Below are 20,894 nucleotides of genomic sequence, written 5' to 3'. Positions count from 1 at the left end.
CCGGGTTTTAGATAATTATTTAGTGAAATGGTAATATGTGGAGGAAAATAAAAGTAGAAGAGAAAATGTGGGGTTACATGTTATATTAACCACAAATGATAGATAAATAAGAAAGTGGAAGATCATTGTGACTTACCGGTTTAAGAAATGTGAAGATGTTAAAACAATAGGAGGGAATAATATTGTGTGTGAAATATAATTATAAATTAATTGTGTTAATTTAATTTTCATCTTTTAAATTAGAAAAGTTTAATGGTAGAATTGAATTGAACCAAATATTAAACATATGAGGTTATTTGTACTTATTGAAAGTTTTGAGGGTGATTTGCACATAGGTGGAAATCTTTTGGGGGCAATTTGTCACTTTTCGCTTTTTATAAATTAAATTAAATTATACTAAACTAAAATCACCTGAACTAAACTAAATTATTGAAAAAAAATGATCAATATCCTACATAAACGTAATATAAACTGATTTAATTTAATATACTTTAAGTGCAAATAATAGGTCTTATTTAATAAAAATATCTGTTTTTTTTTCTAAAACGGGTCCCCATACTATTACACGTTATTTGTAACTTGTAAGTAGTAGTGACAACAAATTATTTTCCATTTTTAAGACAACTTGTCTTGCTATATTGAGATGTATTTGTCTCATTTCCCCCCTTTATATATAAAAGTGTGCAAGGAGGAGTTAAGGTTGTGTTTTTTGGCAAAATTGTCGGATGAATAGTTGAACTTTTTTTGTCTTCTTGTGCGGCTTGGGCTAGGTAATTGGGGCTTGCTTGTTGCCCTTGCATTTTCTTTTCTGGCCTGCTAAACAAAGGCCTCTTACCAATTATTATCACCCCAACTCAGTCTCGGGCGGTGCCTATTACTTTGTTGTCATCGTCTGTCATTATTATGTCACCTTTGTCGGCCACCTTTTTCCGGGCTAGATCTTGCCGGCGTCGTTTATTGGTCGTGCCTTATCTGCCCTGGCCTGCTGTTTACCCTACTATTATCATTCTTTATTATGTCCCCTTTTTCGGCTGCCTTTTCCGAGCGATGTTTTGTCGAGAGCTTTACGGTCACCGCATTCGCTATTTAACTTCTTTGACATGAAAATGGCCACAATCTTCATGTCACCACATCGTCGGCCGTCCCTTTTCCGATACTGCTCGGCGACGTTTTCTTTTGTGGATAAGAACTCATCTTTCCGGAATTTGTTCGGTGAGTTGCATTTATGGTGTTTTACCTTTTGCGCGGGGCATCCGCCCCGCCTAGATTTGGTGAGCACGATACATTCTACTAAGGTGGTTAGGGTATGGATAGTTAAAGTTAAAATTGGACACAGGACAATCTACAATTGGCCTGCAATGGGCTTTGTCTCTAAATGCCTATTTGGCCCGCGCCACTGTAATTTGAGATTCATTAGCGTGTTCGCGTGTAGTTCATGTCTAGAAATTAATATTGGGTCTTGAAAATAGGTTTTTCGCCGGAAAGCGATCGATAAAACTTTTTAATGGTTGCTCGTGTTTTATCCCCCCTTTATAAAAGTATGCAAGGTGAAATAAGGAGGGAATTTCACTACATGAACAGTCTAACTAATGTGATGAATTGTTGAACCATGTGGATTGGGCTGATTGTTTAGGTTTTGTTTGTTGTTTGTGTCTTGCCAGTTGTTTGCTGATTTTTTGGGTTTTGTTTGTTGTGTTTTGCATGTTGCTTGTGTTTGGTCCCTGCTCACATTTACTTTCACGCCTTGCTCAAATTTTCTGCCACACTTTAGTAGCTAACGGTGAAGACCACCATCATGGGTTTCACGCATAGGCACTGTCACTGCCCATGTTTCTGGCCTTTTTCAGGCACCTTCTCCGACCAAGCTAAGGCCCTTAACTGTGTTCGACATCTCCACCTGATGGATTTGACTCCTCTTATCTTTTGAACCGGCATTGGGAACGCCACCTTTTCTAACCGCTTTTTCGGATCATAAGTGAGCAAGCTTTCATATTGTTCATTAATAAACAGTCCAACTTTAGCCACAACTCAGCCTTCCTTCTCCTTAATGCAATCCATGCCCTCCATTCCTCTTTCACTCTTACCACACTTTTTTTACAGCCTTATCTAATCATTCTCCTCCATTCATTTTCATAACCATCTCGCACCTTTTCTGTTTCATTCTCCTTTTTCTCTCCGTCTCACTTCTGGCTACTCAACCTTTTCACTCCCTCAAAAGATGGCAACCTAATCGAAGGTATTTTATTAACATCCATTTTTGTTGATTTAATTAATGGATTTGTTGGAAATAAGGGAAGCAATAAGGTATTAATCTCTACAGATGAATAATCCAACTTCTTTGTCCTTTAGTGAGGGTTGGGCTGATTCTTTGGGCCTTGCCTTTCGGTGCCCTCTTTTGTTTGTGTTTTGGCCATGTGAGCAAAAGACTTTTAGCAGTTGTCTGTCTAAATATTTTGGACGGTGCTTTCTTTATCCCCCTGCCTACAATCAATTACACTGCAACCGTCGTCGATTATTGCCAAACTCACCTTTTCCGGGGCACTTTACCGGACACCTTTTTGAACCCATTTTTACCGCATTCTGTGGTCACCTTCTTCGACATGGAAAAGGTCACACCTTTACAACCTTTACCGACAAGCTTCACTTCACCACATGCACCAGCAACACCGACGACACCTCCTTTTCCAACCCAGCTTGGCTAATCTTCCTGTGTGGGCCGTGCCCAGCTTTGAAAATTTTAAAAACTATAAGAAAACTTCACTTAAAAAATGGAATTTTCTAAGTGGTGTTACCTTATTTCACAAGCTACAACATAGTACTAGTGTCTTATGTAATCCATGTAATTTTGTTATTTGACAATTAATCATCTAAGTAAAAGATGTAGTTATATTCGAATATTCATACTCTTAATAAAGTTAAATACGAATTATTTATGAATGACTGTAATTTTTTTGGCAATCGATTCAACCATCAAAATATTATAACAACAATAGTTTCATTGTGATCAACACTTAACATGTACACACAACCGAGCCAAATAAAGATACACTAACATATACATGAAACGTCAACGATTAAAATATCTAGGTACCGTGCGCGAAGCGCGTGGTGCAATCAACTAGTTTAATTTAAAATCGATATGTCTGAGTGTCTCTCTTAAATACGAGTAAGAATTTGAGAACATAATAAAGAACGGGTCCAAATTATAGGAAGTTTTAGATTCAAATCCGACCCAAAATGAAGAGACTATATAAACATTTGGAGGGAAAATTCCCGCTATTTCCCCAAACCTCCACTTCACTTCAATTGAACCACCACAATCACCACAACTATGAGCAGCCGCCACCGTCGCATGGTATACTCCTCTTCCGACGACGACAACGATAACGAACAACAACAGCAACAACAACAACAACACGATGACAATAACAACGACATTATTTTCGAAGACCACCAACAACAACGACAACAACAAGAAGAAGGTGGCAATAACAACGACAACGACGCTGTGTTCGAAGACGCAATCTTCGAAGACGAAGCGTTTTACGATGATATTCAAATGCCTAATATTTCCGACGTAACCCTAAATTCCACTCCCACCGCTACAACCACAACAACCGCTGCCATTGAAATATCCGATGAAGACTTCATTGATGTCGCCGAAAATCTCTCCACTCCTTCTCCACCGCCGCCGCCGCAGACGACAACTCCGGTAATTGCGGCGGCGGCTTTTACTGCGTCGGATTGTCCGGTTTATGATCAATTGAGGAAAATGGGGTTGTGGTTGAAGAGAGATTGGCTCAATTCATGTCAATTAGGGTTACAGAATTCGGTCCCGGGTTTTGGGAATTTTGATGTTGAGACTAAGGCTAAGCTTTGTTTTGGACAGTTTTTGAATTCGGATATGAATTTTGTTGGTGCTGGGGTTTTACCGGAGAATGTTTGTGGCTTGCATCTTGTTGATCTTGCTGGTCCTTTTGTTCTTCAGGTTATTTCGTAATCTTTGTATCGATTTTTGGTGATTAATTAGTGTGTAATGCAGTCATTATGTGATTTTGTTATTGATATGATGTTAGGGTTTCTTCATAGTCTTCGTATCGATTTTTGATGATTATGTTATAGATAGATAGGATGCAGGGGTTTTGAAGGTTGTTTCTTTGATTTGCTTAATTATTCTGTTGGGAAAGTAAAATTTGCTCAGAATTATGGCGGTACTTGGTTTTATGGGCATTGTAGATTTGTAGTACAGGAAAGTTTGTTTCTTTGAGGTTACTATGTTGGTTTTTCAGTAGTATAGTCGCGAGTTGAGTAGTGACAAGAAATGGAGTCGGCAGGTTATACTGATCGGAATCACCAAGAATTATGTACTTATGGTTCCTATCAAATAAGGACGAGGGCTTGAATGTTAGTGATTGTGATTCAATTGTCTAGAAGACGCTGGGAAGTCGCTTATTTCAAGGTTGTTTTTATTGTTTTGTGACTGGTTTGTGCATCAAATCATTGCAAGTAAAGGAGAGTTGTAATTTAGGATAATTAGGTGACTAGGTTTCAAATAGAATTGAAAGCTTGGAGCTTTGTTAAATTATGGTTCATTGTTGGCATTCAAAAGATGGTTTCAAACTGTTTGGTGAAAAAAATTATGGAAGTTATGATGAAAGCTAGTACTTTGTTGCTTCAATTAATGTCGAAACTTAAGTACTTCGTTGCTTATTAGTTACCATGTGGGAAAAGTTATAGAACGTTGTTTTAAAACAATTAATGTAGCTTGAGAGCACTGATTTTCCATCTTGTATTTCTTTTTAAATAATTATTTTGTACCCAAGGTCTGAGTTTTTGTGACCTTATATTGTTGATAATGGACAAAGCAGTTTCTTAGTCTTTAGTTTTTCTGATGCTGCATTGTCTGTATAGCCACATGATTTGTTTCTATAGATCGGCCGCTAGTTATTTAGATTAGATCGTTATTGAGATGAAGTTTATGCTTGTTTTATGGCATTTCTAAGATTTCCCTTCAACTTTGCACTTATTTGATCTTTGCCTTTTTCATTTTGAAATTTGATATACTGAAAGGATATGGATATTTCATGTTGTTTTTTCATTTGGTTCTACATAGTGTTAGATAGTAACCCTTTAGCCCTTTTTCTTTTGTACTTTCCTTTTTCTCCAGGTTGATGAGGTGGTAAATATTAGTTGTCCTCTAAGAGATAGGTACAAAAACGCAGCACCGGGGATCAAGAGATGCCTCAAGCTTTCCATGACAGATGGTGTTCAACGCGTGTTTGGGATGGAGTATCGGCCTATAAAAAGTCTTGCAGCACTTTCACCTGCCGGTTTTAAGGTTTACTCATCTGGCCATATCTTCTTTAGTTACTTGAGTTTTGGAATTCTGCATTCTTCTTTCTTGTTCTGTAGTATCCACGTAACATATTCATCCAGGTGCAATTCCAATTTCCAAATATTTAAGCTGGAATGTTCCTGATGACAGTTATAAACTCATAATGTCCCAACTATTGTTCACTCTTTAATTTTTGGTCCTTGACCAACATCCTTAAGCCATATGGTTTTACAATGTGTAGGTTGTCATTCGTAATGTCCATGTCCGACGTGGTCTTTTAATGTTAGTTCCGGAAGTAATGGAAGTTTTAGGCGGGTCTGTTGAAGAGCTGGAAAAAGCTAGACAAAGGCTTGTTCAAGAAGTTAATAAGCCACCAAGGGGGAAAAGGTAAGAGCAAACAGTTCTGATGTTGTTTTTCAATTTAAATGATATTTTTAGGGTTGGTGGTTTGTGTGGTAGGTCTCACTAAATTTCTGTACTTGTTGGAGTTTTGTTTCTTGTTATTCCTTACCATTTGCTATCTGAAAAGGGTTCATTTGGCCCCACAGCTAGTAACAAGGATAAATATAATGTGTCATCAAGCTCTTCTAGATTTTCTTTTGCCCGTTTATTGTCTTGCTAACAAGGCTGGCATATGTTTTGAGTAAAAGTGTGTGGTTTTCCATTTTAGTTGTGCATTGAATCTAGTTATTTATTGCTATCAATGTATGATGCAGAACAAGGTCTGGGACTCTTCCTCCCTTGTCAAACAGAGCGACACGTGCTGCTTGGCCAGAGAATGGTGTCACTGACCATAGTGTACCATCCAATGTTGCCAATCCTGCTGCAAGAAACACTACGACTTCTGTCGTGCATGGTGCTGCCCAGCTGCGCCGAGATTTCCAGGGTGAGTTATAGATTCTTTTACTTAAATAGCATTCTTATTTCTACAGTTTATTCTTTGCCAGTTCCCACTCTTGATGGAGTCCTAGGGGTTTAATTAGGAAGTAATACATCAGTACTTAGCAGGCTAGTCCATGTTTTTCTTATATGTACCCTCTTTATGGAAGCAGTGAATGTTCTTAACACTTAAAAGGAGAGACTTTGGTTATCTTTTTTTTTTTTTGTAGTTGTGTCAACTGTGCGTCTCTTTATCAGTGTCTTCAGATTAGTTTTAATTAGTGCGGTACCACCTTAAATTTCTTAGGGTGTTTTGAGGCACACCTTGTGCACAAGGTAAACAGGGTGCATGAGGAGCAAGTAGGCAGACATACCAAGGCTCATTTTTTTTATTAATTTCCATTTGTTTTTTCTTTTGGACCTTTTACTTCTTTACATTTTAGGCCCTAACGAAAAACAATAGGTGTACACAATTATACAGTTATACTTTGAGAAGCACAAGTTTGTTTGCAAAAACGACACGCCTCATATGCAAGAGGGGCACACCTTATGGTTGTTGCCATGGGTCCTTATTGCCTTGGTGCGCCTCATACTTTTCAAAGCTATGGTTTTCTTTGTAGTGACTTGTGCCAGACTGGCAGGAGACTCAGGAGTCAGGACTCAATTGATCTGTGCTAGAATAATAGTGGTACTTGATTGGTGTTTTGTCAAGTAGTTTGGTGACGATAGTTACTTAAGTAGGTAATGATACTCATAGTCATTCATTGCCGTGTATTAGTATGACAGTTTAACAAGTGTAATAATTTTCTTATATTTTGTGATTGAGACGATCCATGTGGTAGAGGTTAATCGATGGAGCCACAGCCACAGCCACAGGAAGACTATGAGATGCTTTGTTCATCGTGTTATACTGTTGTATGAATTACATGCGAAATTTGTGTTTGGCTACAAAATTGTACTATGGCAGTATGACACATAGGTCTTGTTGGCCTCTTCCAAGCTATGGATAATGCATGCATGCATAAGGACTCTCAAGTCTTAGTATGCCTGTATATGTTCTCCCTTGGTATGCAATGCAATGCTGATTTATGATATTTTTGTAAATTGTAACCTGAATGGTGAACTGGAACTCTGATTTGTGCTTGAACAATTAGTGTACATATATAAGAAATCTATATTAGGTTAATTGTCATGACCTTGTTTACTTGTGAAAGAGTTTTCAAACCTTTACCAGTTATTGTGCTCCTCAATGATCTGTGTTGTTGACATGGATGTCTATACTCCTTCCGTACCTTCTAAATATTTCCCCATTTAATTTTGATGGTCAAACAACATAAACTTTAATTGATTTTATCCCACTGCCTCTGGTTCCCTCAAATGGCAGGGTAAGAGGGGGTCGGATGTACGCAGCCTTCCCTTGTGTTAGCAACACAAAGAGGCTATTTTTGAATTACATGATAAACTCTATATACTTAAAATTAGTGATTAAAATTGACATTGATTGACTGCAAAATTAACAGGGACTAGAAATATGGGATGGATATGGTATTTATCTTTCTTCACGCTCCTCTGTTTCAGGTGCTGATACACTCGGCAGGTCAGGGCAAGCCACCCCTGCTGGTAGAGAAACTACAGAGTTTTTTGGAGGGGGGAGAACTAATCAGCATAGTATTAGTAGAAACACTGGTGCCGAATCTATGAGAAGAGAATCTGATCAGCATTCTATTAGTAGAGAATCCGCTCAGCAGTCTAATAGTACTGAAGCTGCTGAGCATGCTACAACTAGAGAAACTGCTTCTCTTTCTAGTGTTGCAGAAACTCACGAGTTTCCAGTGAGAAGGGAAACTACAGATCTTTATGAAATGGGGGGAACTAATCAGCATTCTGTTAATAGAAACTCTGGTCACCAATCTGAGAGAAGCGGATCTGATCAGTATTCTATTAATAGAGAATCTTGTCGACAGTCTATTACTTCAGAAGCTGCTCAGCATCCTATAGTTGGAGAAAATTCTTCACTTTCTAGTGCTGTTGAAACTCCTGAACTTCCAGTTAGAAGGGAAGCCACTGGATTACCTTGCAGTGGAGAAAACAATTTGCGTAATTCAACTTCTACCGCTGTTGTTGAGGATGAAGATGTGCAAATGGTTGAGTATATGGAACACCCACTTATACAAAGTGGTGAGAAGGAGTTTCCTTTCACTTATTTGGCATGTCTTTCAGCCAAATGGGAGGCCATGCAAGATATACAGCCTTCTGTCCAGGGAAAGATCAAGGTATATTCTGTTCTATTATGCTCTCTCTTATTTTATTAGTAGTTTTGCACCCAGCATTGGTGATTTTGTGGTTAACAAATATAATCATATTACGGAAAAGTTTCAATTTGGTGACTTGAGGGCTAACTCCAATTTGGCAGACCCAATTCTTTTTGCAAATTCCACTTTTGTAACATGAGATTTATGTTATTTCCTACTTTTGTAATTAAAGACGATTGTAAAAGAGCTTTCGGTAGATTTTATATGAGATTGCACCTCAATATTTTATTTAATGTTGTTTTTTGTACTTAATATGCTTTATAATTCCACTCAGTTTAAAAAAATTTCACTATGATATACCTTAGGTCACCAAAGCGATAAATTTATCAAATATCAGGTTCTCGGATTTCATTCATCAAAGTGGAATCTGTCAAAACTCATGACATCAAACTGCTGTCAGGCCATATTTTGCCAAGTCTTTCATGTCATTGCATGATATGGATTTATGCAAGGGGATGGAAAATGGATCCATCCAATTTCCTCCTCTTTCCTACAACCCCATATCCAAATAGTGGAAAGTAGTCTCCCCATCACGTTCTCTCTGAATTGTCTGAAACCCTTAATCCAAATAAACTGTTCTTTTTTATATAGTTCATTCAAATACTTAAATTCAGCAAACCGGCACTGGCTAAAGAATATAGTTTTCTGAGGAATTATTCGAACTTCTGCAGTGCATTATGACTGGTGTAAAGGGATTCCAGTACAAGGGTCGATCTACTTTTGAACTTCAGGGTTATATTGACGATGGAAGCTCCATTACAGAAGTATTTATTCACCACAACGTGAGTGAAGGTTACCTGCGTTTTATGAATGTACCCCTTTCTGTTCACTCTGTTGACTTATTACTGGTTTTTGGTATTATTTTAGGTTGTCCAGAGTAAGTTAGGCCATTCTCCTCAAGAGATCACAGCTTCTGTTACCTCTTCCGACTCAGAAGTAGTCGAATCCACGAAGAAAATTCTGTTTCAATTTCAGAAATTTTTGTTGACTTTTGAGGCAAGTTTTCATCCCCTAGTTTTCACTTTACAGAGTACTAGTAGCACTTTTTTCTTTCCTGGTTTGGAGAGCTAGAAGGACAGTTTCTGATACGGGTGGCTTTCAAACCCAGGTCATTAGTATCACCACTCAATGGCTTTACCACTATATTCTGCATGAATTACAGGATATATGAACAATAGACTACCATATTTATTTAATTTTTTTTCTTTGTTTCAGAATGTAGAGTTTGTTGATTGCTTAGTTGGTGTTTCTAAAAATGTTATGATTCACTTGTTTGTCATTCAGGGTACAATGCTTGTAGAGATGAATAAAACTTCACGTCATCCGGTTGTTCTCGAAATGACCGAAAGTTGTATTGGAATAGATGTTTGGCAACTTCTGCACAGAGTGAAACATCCCACTTCCAGTCCGTTACCACAAAATGACATCTCAAATGTCATCAGTTTGTCACCATGATCTGTACAGGCATTAACAGGTGAACTATGACTCTTCAACTATCTTGATGCATTAGAAACTTTGGATAAAAAAATCCCTTCAAGATGATGCTCACGAGTCATGTCATATGATTTGTTCCGCATGGTTAATAGTTCCTTTGCAATCAACAAAGCTCTGGTGAAACAAGGAAGATGAGGATGCACGTCTGGTTGACTCAGTCATTTTAGGTTCAGTCTATACCAGTTGTGTTATGACTTATGAATGGGTCACATTGGATACAGGGCAGGTTGGGTCGGGGATGTGTCTGATCATTAAGGATTGTGCTTATTAGTGGTATCCAGGGACTTCTGAAGAAATAAAACGATCTCCAGGACGCACTCTTAATGTTCCATCCCTTAACTTGGTGGATATCTTGCCTCTGGTTCTTGTATGTTGCTGAATTTCATGGTGACTTGCATATGTTGAGCTTCAGCAGTTCAGCCCCAGGAGATGGCAGCATGCAAAAATGGCTGAATTATTCCATTGTCTCTGCACAGAATCCGACATTCAAGATTAAATTCGGCATGCTGGTTTAGCCATGTCTAATTCACAATAACTTTTCGGTTTGCATAGTTTAAATTATTTAATTTTAAAATACTGTAAGTTGGGTAAGTGAGATAATTACTGTGAATTCTTTCTAAAATTGCTAAATGAAAGAGTTGCGTAAACTAATATGGTTCGATAAGGGTGTTGCGTTGGTCCCTAAATTTGGAGGCCGTGTGCGCTTTCATTGGTTGAACAAACTAACATGGCCTGGTTTGATAAGGGCGTTGAGTTGGGCCCCTAAATTTGGAGACCGTGTGTGCTTTCATCGCTTGAACACCCTTTAAACCGGGCCTGGTTATTGGTATATTGGCAGTGGCAGGTATGTGCCTCCATATGTTAATCATTTGAATCTCTTTAACCTATGTCCGTAACGCACATGTTAGAAAAACCGTTATTCTAATTTCGAAACGTATACCACCTCATAATAGAAAGCAAATTTTATATTCTACATATATGCGTGTAAGCTAGTGATACAAGAAACTTGTATTGCCGATGACAGTGGTTGAGCTATAAATCATATTTTTTCTACGTTCACAAACTACCACAAGGAAGATTATAAACAAAATTAACGACTAAATTATTTTGTTTAATTTTTCATATTAAATTTAATTAAGTTGTTGCACCCACCTAAACAATTAAATCTTATCATCATCTCTACAAGCCAAATTACATTATTGCATCCATTTATTTGCAATTGTAATCATTCATCAAAGCCAAAAAAAAAAAAGAAAAAACTTCTAAAAATATAATCGACAAAATAAAAAAAAAATGACATTTTCTTGTAAGAGTTTCGACCTTGTAAACCCGCGATTTTGTCATCCTAGGAAGAATAACAATAATTTTGAGGTTGGAAAAATATGGAATGTAAATTTATACGGTTTGGATCGATCTGACAACCCGAGATCATTTGTGGTAAACAACAAAAGTCGACGACATAATGCGGATGTGGTCGAGGGGAAGAAACTTAATGGGATAAGTGTTGGTGAAGCACCGTACTTGGGATTGAAGAAAAGCCAAGTGATTAATGATGAGGAAGAAGAGGATTCGGTTCAATCTTGCATGCTTGGAAAATTTGTTGAACAACGTTTTGTGTATAGACAAACGTTTATTATTAGATCCTATGAAATTGGTCCTGATAAAACTGCTACTATGGAAACCCTCATGAATTTGTTACAGGTTCATTTCTTAATTTCCATATTTCATTACAATTCTCGTATCGAATCGTGAATAATTTTGGTTTTTTGTTCTTGTTTTTATCATCGGTTTTAATTCGAATTTGAGTTGGGTCTGAATGCATGATCAAATAAAAAGGTGACAAAGTTCTCACTTTTGATATTTAATATTACGAGTTTGATGATACATGTTGATTAAGTACTTATGAAATAGTTCATGTAAGAATCACATTTCTTAATCACATATATCCTCAATTTTCGAACTAAAATTTACAAAATATTTAATGGTGGATGTAGATTATACATTGTACTTGTTCTAAATGAGTGTTATAATGATGTGCATGAAGGAGACAGCATTGAATCACGTAACAAGTTCGGGACTAGCAGGAAACGGGTTTGGAGCAACGCGCGAGATGAGTCTCAGAAAACTTATATGGGTTGTGACACGAGTACATATCCAAGTGAATAAATACAGTTCTTGGTATGATTCGTTCCTAGCTCTTTTATTCGGTTTTATAAAAAATATTAACGTAGGCTCGGTTTTAATTGGTTTTATATATTGACAGGGGAGATGTTGTTGAGATAGATACATGGGTTGATGCAGCTGGAAAAAACGGCATGAGAAGAGATTGGATAATTCGAGATTATAGTACTCAACAAATTATAACCAGAGCAACCAGGTAATTTGAGGAAATCGGTAGTACAATCGCGTTTTTATATTTTAATTTTCAATATACTTGTGTATCACATAAACTTACAACATGGAGTACTATAATAAAGGACGTGCATATGTCAACTAGCTTAGTTGGTAACGTCATGAGTGATTGTATTCATGACCTGAGTTCGAACCTTGTCAGTATCAAAATCGCTCTTGTAGCTCCCTTGAGTGTTTAATGTTTTAATGATTATGTGACGGGAAACTGGATTTTAGAAATTAAGTAGTTAATTAATTGATTAATATATATATATATATATGTGGGTGTTGTAGTACATGGGTGACAATGAACAGAGAAACAAGGAAGATATCAAAAATTCCAAAAGAAGTGAGGCAGGAGGTTGAACCATTTTACCTGCCTCGACACGCACTCGAAAATGGAGACTATGATACCCAAAAGATCAACAAACTCACTGATGAAACTGCTGATTTTGTTCGATCTGGCTTAGCGGTAAGTAACTGTATATATCGCTTGCTCTGCCTTAGCTAAGTCTTCTAAGAAACCGTCTCACATTAAATTAACATGAAACTGCGTATAAGCGCGTTGACATTTTTCTTGTATTTGTTAAAAATGCAGCCTAGATGGAATGACATGGATGCCAATCAGCATGTAAACAATGTTAAATATATTGGCTGGATTTTGGAGGTATTCTTTAATTCAAGTTTCAACGTATGAACATTGTTACTCCGTATTATTTTTGGTGTATACCATCGGATTGAGTCAGGATTCAAATTCCGCAAGACCACTAGGCAATGACGTTTCTAGGAAATTTAACCGGTGGAATTATAACGTAAATTCAACTTATTCAAGAATCACTCATAAAAATAACGTGGTTTCACATAGCAAAAATTAGTAAAATTTTAAATAGGGTTGCTTTATAAAGCATACACGGTAAGACTACAAAAACATGTGGGCTCCACACCCACACCCACTAAGGTAAGAACGTTACTGCCACTAGGGCCGATATGGAAAATAAACTCTCCTTCATGAGTTTTTACCACACTATATTCTCAAAGCTTGAACTCGATATCTAGGTTATGACTTATGAACAAATGATTGTCTTTATTTTTTGTCCAATTCAGTCATACCATAACTATTTACAATGACTTAAACATGTAAAATGCAGAGCGTACCATTGAATGTGTTGCAAGATTACGACATGACGAGTATGACACTTGAATACCGTCGAGAATGTAGGCAAGCCAACGTTCTTGAATCGTTAACAAGTTTGCATTCTTTGCAAACTTGTCGTAAATCATCAACCAAGTGTGACGAAACAGGCAATGTTCATCCCGAAAATAAGTCAATTATTATTGAAGACGATATTGAGAGTACCCATCTTCTCCGGATGCAAGATGATAGGGCAGAAATCGTTCGAGCTCGAACCAAATGGCATCCTAAGATCAAGCTACACAAACAATAAATTTGCTTATTATTTATCAATTCGAGTTTATTTTTATTTTTATTTCACTATTTGCCTTTTGTTTCGATTTTTTTTTTTTTTTTAAATTGTGCGGCTAGGGGTGACATTTTTTTTTACAATATGAAGTTAGAATTATTTTATGTTTATGCGTGTTCTTCAAAATATTATTATGCTCATCTTATTTCGATCTCTTCATCATCGGGGCAATCTAATAAGTAATTACGGAGTATCATATTTTCTTAGATTGGAAATTTTATCCACATAACTAGAAAATAGGGATCGTTTGATTATTACTTAAAAAATACGGACATTAAAAAAATTCCATGATTTAAAAAAAAAAAAACAAAGGTTGTTTGGTTGCCATTCAAAATGGTCACCGGGTCGGGTTTGGGTTGAGCCAATTCGGGTTTTTCATATTATCAGGTTATTTCAGGTTTCGGGTTTTGGGTGTTTTCCGGGTATGTTGATCGGGTCATTTTAGTGTCAAGCGAGCCGGGTTATTTCGGGTTCAGGTCATTTTGGGGTTAACGGTTAAGATAGGAAAAAGTGCGTTTAGTATTATTACCTATTTTTACTTTAATTTTGATAATTGATTCTTTATTTTTAACATTAACAATATTAAGTGTGCTTGTCATTTTAAGTCTTTTTTGTTCAATTAGAGTTGTGTTTTATCGGGTCGTTTTCGGGTCAGGTGGTTTCAGATCGGATGGTATTGGATCGGGTTATTTCGGACCCGGACATGTTCGGGTCGGGTCAATTCGGATTTCGGGTCAAAGTTGAGGGTTGCAGTTCGAGTCAATTTCGGGTTTCGGGTCAGCCTATTCGGGCCGGGTTGGTTTTGTCAAGTCTAGTTTTTGTGGATAATGTAGGAATTGGAACTTCTCAAGAACTTTCAATGCCTACATAATGTGGTATTATGGGAAGTGGCTTACCTACTCCCCCTTGATCATTGGAAGTTTATATGGAATTCAGTTTCTACATGGCAACCAAACGATTTTGCTAAATTCACCCAAATTAGAAGGTAAAGCTTAATTTCTATGAATTGCAAGTTTCTAAGAAGTTGAAGTTCCTTAATTAACCATACAACCCCTAAAAATACTCCCTCGTATTCAATAAATTCTTTGCATTATGTTAAGCAAATTTGTTAATACAGGAACATGTAAAGTGTCTATTGAACATGTCAAAAACAAAAATACATAAAAAAAAAAATCAGTTCCCCTTATTAGTGATTTAATTTATTATGCAAGAATTAAAGGATGCAATTAATTTAAATATGAAGAATGCAATATAAACAATGCAATATGACAAATGCAATAAAGATAATGCAATGCGGAATTTAAATATGCAAGGGAAAGAAATATTTACAAACTTTTGCCGTTTATTTAACGTCGATGGCTCGACAAAGTTGCACTTTCCATTAAGCCTCGTAAATGGGATCAACAAGGTGTAGCGTTTCCACTTCACCCGCTTCAATGCCTTCATAATAATGCTTAAGTCGTTGTTCATTCACTTTCAAGACTTTCCCGGTCTTTAAACACTTGATTTCTATTGCTCCATGTTGAAAAACTTTCACCACTTCATATGGTCCCATCCATCGAGACCTCAATTTCCCGGAGAAAAGTCTAAGCCTATTTTGAAAAAGCAAGACTTTCTCTCCCACTTGAAAAACTCTTCTCGAAATCATATTATCGTCCCATGCCCTTGTCCTAGCTTTATAGATGGATGCATTCTCATAAGCCTCATTCCTAATCTCTTCTAATTCATGAAGTTGAAGCTTCCTATGGAGTCCCGCTTCATCCATTTGCAAATTGAAGGATTTAACCGCCCAATAGGCCCTATGTTCAATCTCTATGGGTAGATGACATGGCTTCCTAAAAAGTAGTCGGTACGGTGACATCCCAATCGGTGTCTTGTAAGCCGTGCGGTAGGCCCACAAGGCATCATCCAATCTCAAGCTCCAATCTTTGCGATCGGGATTTACCGTTTTCTCAAGGATGGCCTTTATCTCCCTATTAGAAACCTCGGCTTGGCCGTTGGTTTGAGGGTAATAGGCCGTGGATACCTTGTGAATCACCCCATACTTTTTGAGAAGAGCTCCAATGGCTTTGTTGCAAAAGTGAGTGCCATGGTCGCTTATCAAGGCTTTTGGAAAACCAAACCGAGAAAAGATGTTGGTTTTGATGAATTCTCCAACTACCTTTGTATCATCGGTCTTGGTGGCTTTAGCCTCTACCAACTTGGAGACATAGTCCACTGCCAAAAGTATATAAACATTGCCACAAGATGCGGGAAAGGGTCCCATAAAGTCAATACCCCACACATCAAATATTTCACAATAGATCATGGGGGTTTGTGGCATTTCTCCTCTTTTTGAAATGTTGCCAACTCTTTGGCATCTATCACATGTCTTCACCATGGCATGAGCATCTCGGAATAATGTGGGCCAAAAGAAACCGCTTTCCAACACCTTTCTTGCCGTTTTCTTGGCTCCAAAATGCCCGCCACAAGCATACTCGTGACAAAACTTAAGAATTGGAAGGATTTCGGTATCCGGGACACATCTCCTAATAACTTGATCGGCACAAAATTTCCAAATATATGGGTCATCCCACACATAGTACTTGGCATCACTCTTGATCTTGTCCCGTTGAGAACGAGAAAGACCCTTTGGAAACTCTTGTAAGACCAAAAAGTTGACTATATGTGCATACCATGGCTCAATGGATGACAATGCTAGGAGTGTGTCATCCGGAAAGGAAGCTTGTATTGGTGATTCCAAGATTTCTTGAGTCTTCTCTTGCACAATTCTACTTAGGTGATCCGCCACCGTATTAGTTGTGCCCTTCTTGTCTTTGAGTTCAACGTCAAACTCACTCAAAAGTAGCACCCATCTCATCAAACGGGGCTTGGACTCCTTCTTGTTCACCAAATGCCTTAAGGCGGCATGATCCGTGAAGATGATGACCTTGGCTCCAAGAATATAAGGTCGAAATTTCTCCAAAGTAAACACCACCGCAAGAAATTCTTTCTCGGTAGTTGTATAGTTTCTTTGAGCCTCATTCATCATTTTCGACGCATATTGAATAACATGAGGTGATATTCCTACCCTTTGGCCAAGTACCGCGCCAAGGGCATAATTGCTTGCGTCCGACATTATCTCAAACGGTTCATTCCAATTGGGAGGTTGAATTATAGGTGCCGAAATAAGCTTCTCCTTGAGCATGTCAAAAGCTCCCTTGCATTCTTCACTCATGACAAATTCACAATCCTTTTGAAGTAGCTTGCATAGAGGAGCGGCAATCTTGGAGAAATCCTTAATAAAACGCCGGTAGAACCCGGCGTGACCTAGGAAAGATCTCACTTCGCGCACATTAGTAGGATAAGGCAAGGTGCGAATGGTATCGACCTTTGCCTTATCAACCTCAAACCCCCTAGAGGAGATCACATGTCCCAAGACTATTCCTTCATCAACCATGAAATGACATTTCTCATGGTTGAGAACGAGGTTGGTATCAATACATCTCTTCAAAACCCAAGTGAGATGACTCAAACAATCCTCAAAAGATTGGCCATGAACGGTAAAATCGTCCATGAATACCTCAATAAAGTCCTCAACATGATCCGAAAAGATGCTCATCATGCACCTTTGGAATGTTCCCGGAGCATTACAAAGACCGAAAGGCATCTTTCTATAGGCAAACGTTTCCAAAGGGACATGTGAAGGTTGTTTTTGTTTGGTCCTCGGGTGCAATTGGGATTTGAAAATAACCCGAGTAGCCATCCAAAAAACAATAAAAAGCTTTTCCCGCTAACCTCTACAACATTTGATCTATGAAGGGAAGCGGGAAGTGATCTTTTCGGGTCACGGCATTGAGCCTACGGTAGTCGATACATACCCTCCACCCATTTTGAACTCGAGTGGGGGTCAAAACACCTTCATGATTCTCGACTACCGTTAGCCCGGATTTCTTTGGGACAACTTGAGTTGGACTAACCCATTGACTATCGGAGATAGGATAGATCATACCTACATGAAGTAGTTTGAGTACCTCTTTCTTCACAACATCCATCATTGGAGGATTCAAACGCCTTTGTGGTTGTCGAACGGGCTTTGCTTCATCTTCAAGAAGAATCCGGTGCATGCATAAAGTGGGACTAATGCCCTTGATGTCGGCCATTGTCCACCCAATTGCTTCCCTGTGTTGCTTAAGAACCCGGATGAGAGCCTCTTCTTGCTCCTTAGTAAGCTTGCTTGAAATAATTACCGGTAAAGTTTCTTCATTTCCTAGAAATGCATACTTCAAGTGGCTTGGTAAGGGCTTCAATTCAACAATAGGAGGCTTGACAATAGAGGGAACGGGTTTATATTTTGGTAGCTCTTCTAATAATTTGGAAGAAAGGAAGAAAATTTCCTGGACAGGGGACATTTCGCACGGTGCGAGAAATGGAGCTGGAAAACTCGCACCGTGCGAGTTCAGTGCTGCCTTCCGGATTTCTTCTTTTTCTTCCCATTCTTCCATTGGGGGATTTTCCTCTAGGTCCTTGATTGTTTCCTGCAAGTCACAAGACAAAGCATACCCCGAATCCTCTCCAACCAATCCATTAGTCAAAACAACATTTAATGCATCAACTTTGCACAATTCATACACGGTTTGCACAATTGGCTCAAAAATTTCAAGAAAACACAAGGATGAAGTCTCGGACGGGTATTTCATAGCCTCATGTATGCTATACTCAATCTTTTCCCCCTCAAATTCCATTGTGAGGCGACCACTAGATACATCAATCTTGGTGTTGGAAGTTCTCATGAAGGGCCTTCCCAACAAAATGGGAGTGGAGCCTTTCTCGGGTTCCATTTCAATCACATAGAAGTCGGCGGGGAAAAGCATTTCCCCCACCTTCACCAAGACATCCTCCACAACCCCTTTAGGATAGATATTGGACCTATCGGCCAAAGAAATGACCGTACGAGTCGGTTTCAAAGGCCCTAACTTGAGTGACTCATAAAGGTAGTTGGGCAAGACATTAATAGATGCACCTAAATCAAGCATAGCATGTTGACAATCCAAGTCACCAATTTTACAAGGGATGGTGAACATGCCCGGATCACTACATTTTTGTGGCAAACGTTTTTGAAAAATGGCCGACACATGTTCACTAGCCCTTACCTTTTTCATGCTTTTTGCCTTGTTGGTCCTCTTAGTAGTGCACAACTCTTTCAAAAATTTTGCATGCTTGGGCACACTACTAAGAAGATTAAGGAGAGGAATGTTTACCTCCACTTTACGAAAGATATCATAAAGGCTTGAAGTCTTCTTGTCAATTATCCTTGTATCATTCAAAGCACTTGGAAATGGAGCTTGTGGCTCATATTCCGGAAGTGGTTCATTCACCCTTACTTGTTGAGGTGTAGATGCTTCCCCTTATTCCACTACCACTTCAATTTCATGTTCAATCACATCCTCCACTTCATGAACAATAGGAAGTGGTATTGTCTTCTTAGGAGCCTTGGGTGCCTCTACCAACTCTCTACCATTCCTCAAAGAGACCGCTTTTGCTTGTTCCTTGTTGGGTGGAGGAATGGTGTGAGAAGGGAGACTCCCTCCTTGGGTGGGTTGGGAATTGAGTGTGGTGAGGATTTGACCAACTTGGGTCTCAAGGTTAACAAACCTAGAGTCGGTGAGTCTGTTTTGTTGAAGCACGGCATTTTGAAATTCCTTGGTATTTTGTAGCAAGACTTGGCTTTCTTTTTGCATTGTCATTTGATTCATAGCAAGTGTTTTCATCATCTCTTCCAAGGAATTTTGGGATTGGTTTTGATTTTGATTTGGCTTTTGAAATGAAGAGTTTGAAGCCCCTTTTTGATTTTGATTTTGGTTATGATTTTGGCTTTGATTTTGGTTTCCACCCCACCCCATATTTGGATGAGATTTCCAACCTTCATTGTAAGTGTTAGAATAGGGGTCAAACTTCCTAAACCCAATAGCCTTCACCGCTTCAATTGCCTCCTCCGTTTGCAAAGATGGACACCCATCGGTGGGATGAGTTGGGTCATTACAAAGACCACAAAATTTCACATGAGAAGCACTCCCACCTCCTTTTGTAAGTTCCTTGACCAAATTGGTAAGAAAATCAACTTTCTCCTCCATATGGTTGGAGCTTTGCCTTGAAGAGGATGTCCCACTTGTCTTCCTAATTCTCCTCCCAAAATTCCTAGAGCTTCCTACCAACCTTTCAATCAACTCATTTGCTTCTTGGACCGATATGTATTCAATTCCACCTTGGGTGGCGGCTTTAATCATTCTAGCATCATACTCAAGTAGACCACCACAAAAGTTCAAGAGAAGGTCGTGATCGGTATACCCATGGTATGGGCAACTAGCAAGAAGTTGTTTAAACCTCTCCCAATACTCATACAAGTTCTCCCCATACATTTGTTCAACATTACTTGTTTCTTTCTTCAATTGAGATGAGAGACTAGCGGGAAAATACTTTTCTAACAAAGCCTTCTTCATTTGATTCCAAGTGGTGATGCTCCCGGTAGGGAGATAATAAAGCCAATCATTTGCCGCGTCCTTGAGTGAGAAAGGGAAGGCCCTTAGTTGAAGTTGCTCATCGGTAACCCCATTAGGCTTCATGCTTGAGCAAACAACATGAAATTTGTTTAGATGCTTGTTGGGATCTTCCGTTCTAAGTCCATGAAATTGGGGCAATTGGTGAATGAGCCCGGACTTCAATTCAAAGGTGGCATTTTCCGCCAAGGCCGGAAAGGAGATACACAAGGGCACTTGTGTAAGATCCGGGGCGGTAAGTTCTTTAATAGTTCTTGGCCGTGGTGGGTTCTCCCTTTCACCATCTCGGTGTGGATCCCCGTCTTCACGATCACCCATGATGATTTGTATGGGTATGGGTTGTTCAAAAGGGATGTTGTGATCTTCTCTTTGGTCTTGTTGAAAACCGGGATCAATTTCTTCAATAACCGGGCTGTCTCTTCTAATACCTCCTCCTATCCAAGCAAGTGATCTTTGAATCTCCGGA

The 20,894-nt window shown here is 38.6% G+C and overlaps 2 protein-coding genes across 3 annotated transcripts; both read left to right on the top strand.

Moving 5' to 3' along the window:
• Nucleotides 1-3,234: 3,234 nt before the first annotated feature.
• On the top strand, nucleotides 3,235-10,684 carry LOC141602057 (recQ-mediated genome instability protein 1). Of its 2 annotated transcripts, XM_074422373.1 has the most exons (9): nucleotides 3,250-3,988; nucleotides 5,168-5,338; nucleotides 5,577-5,722; nucleotides 6,052-6,221; nucleotides 7,793-8,487; nucleotides 9,198-9,308; nucleotides 9,394-9,522; nucleotides 9,811-10,000; nucleotides 10,113-10,684. In XM_074422373.1, exons 1-8 carry the CDS (start codon nucleotides 3,332-3,334, stop codon nucleotides 9,979-9,981), a joined length of 2,250 nt encoding a protein of 749 aa, XP_074278474.1. In that variant the 5' UTR covers nucleotides 3,250-3,331; the 3' UTR covers nucleotides 9,982-10,000; nucleotides 10,113-10,684. The 2 variants fall into 2 exon arrangements, with proteins under 2 accessions (XP_074278469.1, XP_074278474.1); XM_074422368.1 differs by having other exon boundaries at nucleotides 3,235-3,988; nucleotides 9,811-10,684.
• Nucleotides 10,685-11,224: 540 nt separating this feature from the next.
• Nucleotides 11,225-13,897, top strand: LOC141602070 (palmitoyl-acyl carrier protein thioesterase, chloroplastic-like). Its single transcript, XM_074422380.1, has 6 exons — nucleotides 11,225-11,721; nucleotides 12,065-12,198; nucleotides 12,284-12,397; nucleotides 12,706-12,883; nucleotides 13,010-13,078; nucleotides 13,560-13,897. The coding sequence occupies exons 1-6, from the start codon at nucleotides 11,314-11,316 to the stop codon at nucleotides 13,854-13,856; spliced, it is 1,200 nt and encodes a 399-aa protein (XP_074278481.1). The 5' UTR covers nucleotides 11,225-11,313; the 3' UTR covers nucleotides 13,857-13,897.
• The last annotated feature ends 6,997 nt before the right edge of the window (nucleotides 13,898-20,894 follow it).

This window comes from Silene latifolia, chromosome 1 (genome assembly GCF_048544455.1).
Source record: "Silene latifolia isolate original U9 population chromosome 1, ASM4854445v1, whole genome shotgun sequence".
In the NCBI taxonomy this organism is placed as follows: Eukaryota; Viridiplantae; Streptophyta; class Magnoliopsida; order Caryophyllales; family Caryophyllaceae; genus Silene; species Silene latifolia.
This window is presented reverse-complemented; position numbering and strand designations above follow the sequence as displayed.